Below are 9870 nucleotides of genomic sequence, written 5' to 3' on the forward strand. Positions count from 1 at the left end.
CAAGTCCTAGACAAGTTTAACACACATATTTTGGTCCTCTTATCTTTAAGCTGCACTGTAGCTAGGTTTTTTGGAAAATGAAAATCTTAGTACTAACCTAAAATCTAAACAGAAATAGTGTAGAAGTAGTCCTACTAGAAGAGAAAGGGTAATTCTCATTTAGCAATTAAAAAAAGTTTTATCTTCATTTTTTTATGTTTGGTTCAGTTTTTATTTTTAACTTACTTTGAGGATTTAAGTATGCTTTCTTTTCTTATTCTTGTCAAAATTTCGAAGGTTGTATATCATTCTTTCCATTAGATCTTCAACAATCTTCCATTTCCTAGCCAGGATCTTCAAGGATCTTGACATTCTTGTCAAGATCTTAAAGGATATTCATATCTCTTGCAAAGATCTTTAATTTGCCTGCCAAAATCTTCAAGGATCTTTCTTTTTCTTGCCAAGATATTAAAAGATCTTTCAATTTCTTGTCAAGATCTTTAAGGGTCTTTTATTTTCTCTCCAAGATCTTCAGTTTTCTTGCCAAGATCTTTCAGGATCTTCAAAGTTTTCAACAAGATCCTTGAAGATCTTGGCAAGAAAATGAGAGATCCTCAAAGATCTTCACAAGAATTTGGAAGATCCTCAAAGAATTTTCAAAGGATCTTCAAAGTTCTTGTAAAGATCTTTGAAAATCCAGACAAGATCTTCAAGGATCTTGACAGGAAAGTAATAGATCTGTAAAGATCTTGGCAAGAAAATCAAAGATCCTTGAAGATCTTGACAAGAACTTTGAAGATCCTTGAAGATCTTGGCAAGAAAATCAAAGATCCTTGAAGATCTTGGAAAGAAAATTAAAGATCCTTGAAGATCTTGGCAAGAAAATGAAGGATCCTTGAAGATCTTAACAAGAATTTTGAAGATCTTCAAAGATTTTCCAAAGATCCTCATGAAGATCCTCAAGAGGATCCTCAAAGGTCCTCATGAAGATCTTGCAGGATCCTTAAAGATCCTTAAAAGATTTTCACCAGGGTTACTATATGATAACCACAATAATTATAAATCATTATTACTTAGTTGTTATTGGTATTTCTATTATAGTTAATGTTGTTATTCATATCATTTTCATCATGATCATTGTTTTTGACTTTGGGTGAACAAAGCCGTAACCAGATATTAAGCAAATGGCTGCAACACTGTTACATTACATTAAACACTATTTTGATTGCATATCATCTAAGAAATTTTTAGATTGATCGACTTGCATCTGTTAATGGCACATGAGTATTACTGACATAGAGCTAGGTTTGAAATATTATAAGCTCCTTGCCTACTGGGAACATTGTCATCCTTCAACTCCAGTTATGTTATATCTGCATTTGATCATGGTAGTTACAGGATTGCAAATGATATACAGTTGCAGGAGAACTTTTTCAGTTACTTAGAAGGGTTTCATTGGTCGTTTCAGTCTTTTAATAAAGTTATGGCTCAGCAGATGGTTAATGTTATGAAAACATGATATCCTCAAGATTCTTTCTTTCTTTGTTGGAACCATCTGTCTAGTACCAAAACCTGGGAGAAAACATAAAACAAAATCTTACTAATTTTCCAAATTTGTTTATTGCAACCCACAGGTTATGACCAGGAGCTTGCTGACTTTTATGTGAGCCTGCAGCCATGTTCAACTGGTTCTGGCAGACCACAGTGTAAGACTAATAATCAATCAGTGTTCATGATTATCACTATTTATAAAATATTCAAGATCTACTTACATGCACTCTCATTAGTCGATTAGTGTGTTTAATTGAATATTTCAAATATCATGTAACTTTGAATATCACATTTTTACCCTTACTGTTTCATCTCTCTTACTGACCTACCAGCTTCTGGTTCCACTGAAGTAAAGCAAGAGGAAGACAGTGGCTCAGCTGCTCAAAAACATAAATTTGATCCTATTGGAGAACCTGAAACTTCTGGGGTATCCAGCTCTAGTAAGAGAAGGAAGTTTGAGGGTAAGGAGAAAAGGAAAATTAAATTTTAAGTTGGTTAATTATCCAGTAGCATGACATTTCAAGGATCAATCATGTAAAATTTCTTTGCAGACTTGAAGAACCTTCAATCTCTCTCCCAAAATAGTTTTTGTGATAAATTGTTACTGAATTACAATCAGTTATACCCCCCCTACTAGCTGTCACAAGATAAATCAACTCTGATCAGTTTAATTCAACATACCTGATAATATGAGGAATGTATGTGTGGGTATGTATTTGTGTACCTATAAAATTGTGACCAGTCCCCCCAATATGGCTCATCTCAGCACCAATACGAACGATCTGGCCCCAAACATGGTAATTAAACATGGGGTGTAAAAACCCCAACTGGCAGGAGGCAGGCTGCAGTTAGCTATATACAAAGCACACCAAAGGAATTGAACTCAAGGAACCATTTAACCCTGATTAACAAGTAACTTCTTCCTACATAGTATCTAAACATTATCTAGCAAACAGGTCATGAGTATATTCATGCTTATCAGGTCGAAGTTGTTATCTCAATTGTAGTGTCTAAAAATGAAGAAGTATGCCACAAAAGGCAGCCACGAAGGCGAACAACAACAGTACACACAGTACACGTTTCTTTTATAATCTTCCCGCGCTCACACTTTCCCGGATGTATACTTTTACATAAACAACCGCTGTCCTAGTATACTACATTCCCTCTCTTTCTTCGCTCAGATGGTTGACCTCGAAAGACAGAAACATAACAAACTTCCACTTTGTTTAGATACCGTAAAAGTTCAATTCGATTCCAAATGTTCAAGACAAAAATCACGCTAAACATAAACATAGCCTTGGTCGTTCAGCTTATAAAACAACGTTTCAATGTCACTCATGTAATAACAACGAACAGTAATATGAAAATGCCAATGTCACTAGTTTTAGTACAGAACGTAGTCACTCAGAGCCTTTGGACGACTCGTAATTCTACCGGATCTTCTCACATGCGGCTCAGCTGTAGGTACAGTAGAAGGTACATCTTCTGGTGGTGATTCAGCCATTGGTACTTGATCCTCTGCCACAGGTGGCGTCTCAAATGACTTAGGTTCAGTCCGTGGTTTAGCGTCCTGTTGTGGCGTTTCCTGTTCTTCTGGATCTGGCATATTAAAGGACTTAATATGCTGAAGGCTGCGTTTGTACTGGACACCTTGAGGCGATCGCAACACCACCTGGTCCCCATAACGAGATATCACCTGATATGGTTCCTTCTCATAGCAAGGTGACAGCTTATTTTCTTTCTTCTTCTCAAGCAGAACACTGTCTCCTTCTTTCACATTTCGATCTCTGGCATGGAACTTCTTGTCCACATAGTCCTTGTTAAACTGCTTTCTCTGATTGTCCCGATCACGAACGGCTTGGTCGCTCACTTCTAGCTCCTCCTCTTCAACGTTGACTAGCTCAGGCATTTTAGTTGTTAGCTTTCTCCTAAACAATAACTCGGCGGGACTCTTTCCTGTGGTTGAATGTGGCGTGGACCTGTACGCCAAAAGAAACCTGTTTAGTTCCTCTCTCCAATTCTGTCCTTCTGCATGGGCTGCTCTCATGGACTTAAGAAGCGACCTGTTTTGTCTCTCTACCTCGCCATTAGCTCTTGGCCATAGAGGTGTTGTGTAACGGTGTTCAATCCCCATTTCATTCAGGTAATCTTCTACTTCTTTGGATACAAGATTTGAGCCATTGTCGGTACGCAGACCTTTAGGCAACCCATGTCTTGCAAATTGGGCATCCAAGCAATGAATGATGGTTTTGCTGGAAGTTGTTCGGATAACATCAACTTCTATCCACCGGCTGTAATAATCAACGAGAACTAACAAGTGTTCTCCAGAAGGTAACGGACCCATTAGATCCACAGCTACTTCTTCCCATGGTTTGTTGGGTAACGGTGTTGACTTCAATGGTGGGGGTGGAACGTTCTTTGTAACCATCTGGCACCCGTAACACTCTGCACATCTTTTCTCGGCATCACGATCCATAGCAGGCCACCAGACTTTTGTTCTAAGTCTCTCCTTTGTCTTTGTGACTCCTTGGTGCCCCTCGTGTGCCAAACTAACGACTCTCTTGCGAAGTGCTTGGGGTATAACAATTCTTGTCCCCCGGAGAATTACATGGCAAATAAAAGTCAACTCATTGCGCACTGGCAAATACTGCTTTGGGGCATTGTCCCATTTCCCTTCGATGAGACAATTTCTGAGTGCTTGCAACTCAGAGTCTTGTGCTGAGACTTGTTCAATCTCTTTGATTCTCAATGCAGCGGGGACAGCATGTAGAGCTATCGCGCGTACATATCCATCATCTTCCGCGGAATTGTCTGACGCCGGTATCTTCGTCAGTCGGGAAAGGGCATCTGCGATGTTTTTTCTTGAAGGCACATAGCAAACTTGATAGTTGTACGGTTGTAAACGCAGAACCCACCGCTCTATTCTGGCTGAAGGTTTAGACTTCCTGGAATTGATGACTTTAAGTGCTTCATGGTCTGTCACCAGATCAAACTGTGGAAGCCCGTACAAGTAGAGGTGGAAGCGTTCACAAGCCCAGACTAAGGCTAGTGCTTCCTTTTCTGTCTGACTATAACGACGCTCCACTTGACTCAAACTACGACTAGCATAACAGATGGCACGGCTTTCCCCATTCTTTTCTTGCACCAGCACGGCGCCAAGTCCAACAGGACTTGCATCAGCAATAACACGGGTGGGTGTGTCCTTATCGAAGTAAGCTAGGACTGGTGCACTTGCAACTTGACTCTTCAATCTCTGAAACGACTGCTCCTGCTCCTTGCCCCAAACGAACGGTTCCCCTTTTCTTGCAAGTTTTCTGAGGGGATCAGCAGTGGTAGCAAAATCGGGTATAAACCTGGCACTGAATCCAACGAGCCCCAAGAAGCTACGGACTTCTGAGGGTGTCTGAGGCTGACTTGCCTCTGCAACTGCTCTGACTTTTTCCTCCGTTGGGCCGATGCCATGCTTACTCAGCAAAAGACCCATGAATACCACTTTAGTCATTCGGAAAGTGCATTTTTCAGCATTCAAAGTCAGCTGCTTCTCACTAAGACGTTGCAACACACTGTGTAAGTTCTTATCATGTTCTTCAGTGTCTCGACCATGAACGATAAGATCATCTGCTATGTTTGACACCCCTTGTAGACCTGCCATTGACTGGGTGATGATATGCTTGTACTTCTCTGGTGCGGCATTTACACCGAAACTCAAACGTTTGTAGCGGAATATACCATCATGGGTGGTAAAAGCAGTGATATCCCTTGAATCAGGATCCAGCTCAATTTGGTGAAAACCCCACCTTAAATCTAACTTCGAGAAAACACCACTCCCATTAAGACTTTCAAGGACTTCATCTATGGTTGGTATGGGCAATCTTTCCCGAATAATGGCCTCGTTGGCTCTCCGCATGTCGACACACAACCTTATGTCCCCGGACGGTTTAGGAGCAACAACGACTGGGCTTACCCACACCGTAGGCCCCTCGACTTTCTCAATTATGTCCTTTTCAAGGAGTTCGTTAACCTTGGCAGTTACTTTGTCCTTTACAGAAAAAGGTACTCGTCGCATTTTTTGAACGACTGGAGTTACACTGGGGTCAATGTGTAGCTTCAACTGATAATCTTTAAGCTTTCCAATTCCCTGGAATACACTGGGGTATTTTGCTTTGAGTCCTCCCACGAAGGTACCATCAACAGTGTTACAGTCTCCTGTCCCAAGAGTTCCCGAGAGATCCACACGAAGGATTCCAAGATCTGTGGTGGACGAATATCCCAGCAAACAACGCCCGGATTCAACAACAATGAAATCTGCCACAACCTTTGCTTTGGGTACGGAAACTTCTGTCTGAAACTGGCCCTCAATTTTAAGCTCTCGACCCCCATAAGCATACAATCTCTTCAGACAAGGTTTTAATTCAATCTTGAGCCCCTGATACTTAAGTTCCTGCAGTGTATCTTTACTAATGAGGTTACTTGCAGAACCTGAATCAATCAACACATCTCTGCTGATTCCACCAATCTTCACTGAGATAACGGGTTCAGAGGAATTTGACATAGCACATGTCTGTTCTTCTATAGTAAAAGCAAAACTGTCATCCTCACCTGACTCGTTACAATGACCCTCAACATGATTTGCCTGTCTCCCCTTACCATGACGCTTCTGTCTGCCTCCCCGTTGTTGGTTGTTACCTTGTTTTCCAGGCTTCGAGTTCCTTCCCCCTTTGCAATAGCTGGCATAATGACCATATTTACCACACTTGCTGCACTTGCGACCTCGGGCGGGACAATTTGTACTTTGGGCAAAATGACCTTCTTTACCACAGTTGAAACAAACGCTTTTCCCTTTGTCTCCACGCCCAGGACGTTCTTCAACTGCATGAGTACCTGCTCCAGGTTCTTGGCTTGGCATGACCATTTGACCTGCCTGCTCGTGTGAGGCTTCCCACTTTCGAACTTTATCCATTGCTGCTTGCAGAGTAATATTAACGACTTCCAATAGCTTCTTCTTTAGCTCAACATTAGGCAACTTTTCAATCAATTGATCCCGTAAATTTTCTTCCAAAGTTGGACCAAAATTACAATGACGAGCTTGTTTACGTAAACGAACCATGAACTTATCGGCGGTCTCTCCCTTTGTCGGCGTAAGTTGACGAAAGACATGACGCTCGTACGGTACATTGTCCTCGGCTCGGAAATGAGCATCCGACTTTCGCAGACACACCACATACTCATTATCCTCGTTAGCATTCAGTGGTCCAGGATCTGGAATATCTTCGTAAATATCTTGTACTTCCATACCTGCTAAATGAAGTAACTGAGCTGTTTTCCGAGAAGGATTCGTAATTCCCTTGCCATCGATGTAATACTGATACGATCGTTTCCACTGTCGCCATCGTTCCGCGACCTGAGAGGAAGACCCTGTTAAATCTAGAGGTGGAAGCGCCCTTTCTACTGAATTCGCCATCCTCGTCGCCAATTTGTAGTGTCTAAAAATGAAGAAGTATGCCACAAAAGGCAGCCACGAAGGCGAACAACAACAGTACACACAGTACAAGTTTCTTTTATAATCTTCCCGCGCTCACACTTTCCCGGATGTATACTTTTACATAAACAACCGCTGTCCTAGTATACTGCATCAATCTGACACCATATTACAGTAACTTATTCACAAGCAATTCGAAATGTGTAGCAGCTAGAGGGGAGAGTTAACAATCAGATCTTGGGAGGTGGCAGGGTGGAGGGCTTGTTCACAGGATTACCAGACTACAAACCCAGTGTCCTTACCACTTGGCCACCGGGCCTCCTTAATATGTGATAGAAAATCTCTGGCATGACAGAAAAAAAAGCCCTTGCTCTTTCCCCTCCCCCTCCCCCTTGAAAAAAATTCACTTGTAATGGATGATTTTGAAATTGTTACTGAGTCTCAGTTTTTAAAGCAGTTAATCATAAATTAATTAACTCTACTTGTTTTATATTCAAGAGGAAATAGTAACTGGTGATGACTTACTTTTTTGGTTAAGTTTGGTTATTGAATTATTAATTATTGAGTTATGCCATTTGCTATCAATTTAATACATTTTTGATTTCTTTTAATCTACCAAGATCTTTTTTTACCACAATTGGCAGTAATAGCATAATCTAATCAGGTAATTTGCAGTTGCACCTTGTGAATCCAAGACATTTTGACTACTGTGATGACAAATGTCATTTTCAATTAGAGAGCAGATCATGCTAAACCGCTGTCCATTTGTTAATTAGATAAACTTGCTGTACAATGTACAATTGAGAATAAGGAGCTGGGTTTGAAGTGTTATAAGCTCCTTGCTTATCTGTATGCTTGTTTCATCAAAAACATTTAGTTCCCATGGAAGGAGTGATATCCCAGTTGGTAGATGTTAAGATGGAACCAGATACTGTGCAACACTTAGAACTGAAGAAAGATCTATTACGGGATGTTGAAGAGATCGAAAGATCTGTCATTTTTAGGTAAGAATTACTATATCTAACTCATCAATTTATCAGTGGTAAGATGGCTCACATTACAAGAGTTAACCAGTTCGTTTGGAGAATCGATATTAGTAATCAGTGGATGATAAAAAGTTAATTAATATCACAGAACGCCCAATGAACTTCGAACTAAAAAGATTAATTGATGAGGGTGGCAATGGTTTTACCATCTAATATTGAGAGATGATGACTTCTTTCTGATGGGACTTTAAGCATTTTTTAACTCTGTAGAGGACTGTGAGCTACCCTTACAGACTTAGAAATATCTATCGCTGGTTCATGTGGCTTTTGCACAGGTGTAAAGATAAATCCATGGTTAAAAAAGGAGTGGTGTAAGGAAGCTTAGTTCGTGCACAGACCTTGGTCAGAGTTTCTTCCCTTTTTTTTTTCAAAAGTAAAAACAAAAGAAAAGCGCCTTGCAAAATTAGCCCCAGGATAGAACATATGTTTGTTCAAAGGTAGCTTTGAGGACAAATGTCATCACTCCTTAACATTTTTTGGTTATATTTTAATGTTCCAAAGCATAACTGTTATTGCCAACCTTATTTTCAGGGGTGAAGTTACAGAAAAAGGTAATGTATGGAACCTACCGGAAGCAGCCGCTTATGTCACATTTCATGAAGGGGCTGTGCCAAAACCTTTGTTATTTACTTGTTCAGTATGGCCTCCTAAACTTCGCAGTCCGCCCATTTCTAGTGATGAGCTTTTGGTAAGCAATGTGATTGAATTGTCACACGATGGTCCACCAGACCTAGAGTTAAGTGGAGATGACGAAGGAAACGTAACTGTGGCTTTGTTGCACAGTGCAAGTGATTTGAAGGGCTATGAAGTGGTTATCAAGCAATTGGTGGATCTACATGACAACGAATGGAAGGATTTGGAGACTTGGCATGCATCAGGTGCAGGTTACATGTCATTTATGATGATTGTTAGTGAGTTTTTGGATAGTGTTGCAAAACCAAAGTACAAACTATAATCATGACGGCCAATCAGAAGAAAGGAAATACTGAGAACTCAAAGTAAAGCGCGGGAAAACACGGGTGATCAAGTCTTGATTTGTTTTAATTTTGCTTGTGATTGATTGAAGAGTGACCTGAGTTTTCTGGACCAATCAAAGAGCAAAGGAAAGCAAAAACAAATCAATCACGGGTTACTTTCGACACTCAATTGAAATTTGCTTTTCTTGCTCTGAAAACCTGGGTGAGGGTATATAGTCCTGAAAAGAGCTGATTACGTTGAAATTTTTTAGCATTTCGTTGACCTGAGCAGAAGTCAGTCCAGTGTGGAGTTGTTTGTTACTTTTATGTCTGATCGAGATTTCTGGGTTCAGTGCAAGTTGACTTATCTACTAGTTTGTTGGTATGCTTCGTCCTTTTTTGAATTGGTTTGTTTTGCTTTCTGACACTTAAAGCCAATCACACCGCGGTAAAACAGACCGATCAGTTTTCGCAAATCAGACTCATATGTTCTACTGACAAACAACGTTTCGCGTGAAATTGATGATGGCCCAAAGGTTGCTGAAATATCAGTCATTTACCACCTACAACAGTCCTTTAGCCAGAAAATTAGACTTCACAATCATTTTTTCCTCCTTAGTCTATCCTTTTTCAGCATCATAGCAGTGATGCTGCTTTCATTTTTTTGACACCTATTAACCCTTTGACCCCTGACCCCTGAGAGTGATTAGCATTTAATTTCTCCTCACAATATCACCCCTGAATCAAACATAATAAAGGATATGATCACCAGCTAAAGAAGCTCTTGATTGTTCAACAAATTCTCCTTTTCAGCACCTTAGAAAATGTATAGAGAACAATATGGAGAATAAGCATACTG

General features: G+C 40.4%; 1 protein-coding gene across 6 annotated transcripts in view; it reads left to right on the forward strand.

The window, feature by feature from the left end:
• The window catches only part of LOC131777639 (uncharacterized), a 37737-nt gene that overhangs the window by 21282 nt on the left and 6585 nt on the right, over positions 1–9870 (forward strand). For 5 of the 6 annotated variants that reach the window (XM_066163365.1, XM_066163385.1, XM_066163377.1 and 2 more), the window contains 4 exons: positions 1614–1685; positions 1863–1991; positions 7887–8013; positions 8587–8939. In XM_066163365.1, coding sequence (XP_066019462.1) covers positions 1614–1685; positions 1863–1991; positions 7887–8013; positions 8587–8939 — 681 coding nt within the window. The remainder of the gene's footprint in view (positions 1–1613; positions 1686–1862; positions 1992–7886; positions 8014–8586; positions 8940–9870) is intronic. The other variant, XM_066163370.1, reaches the window with a different exon arrangement.

Source organism: Pocillopora verrucosa, chromosome 1, assembly GCF_036669915.1.
Source record: "Pocillopora verrucosa isolate sample1 chromosome 1, ASM3666991v2, whole genome shotgun sequence".
Classification (NCBI taxonomy): Eukaryota; Metazoa; Cnidaria; class Anthozoa; order Scleractinia; family Pocilloporidae; genus Pocillopora; species Pocillopora verrucosa.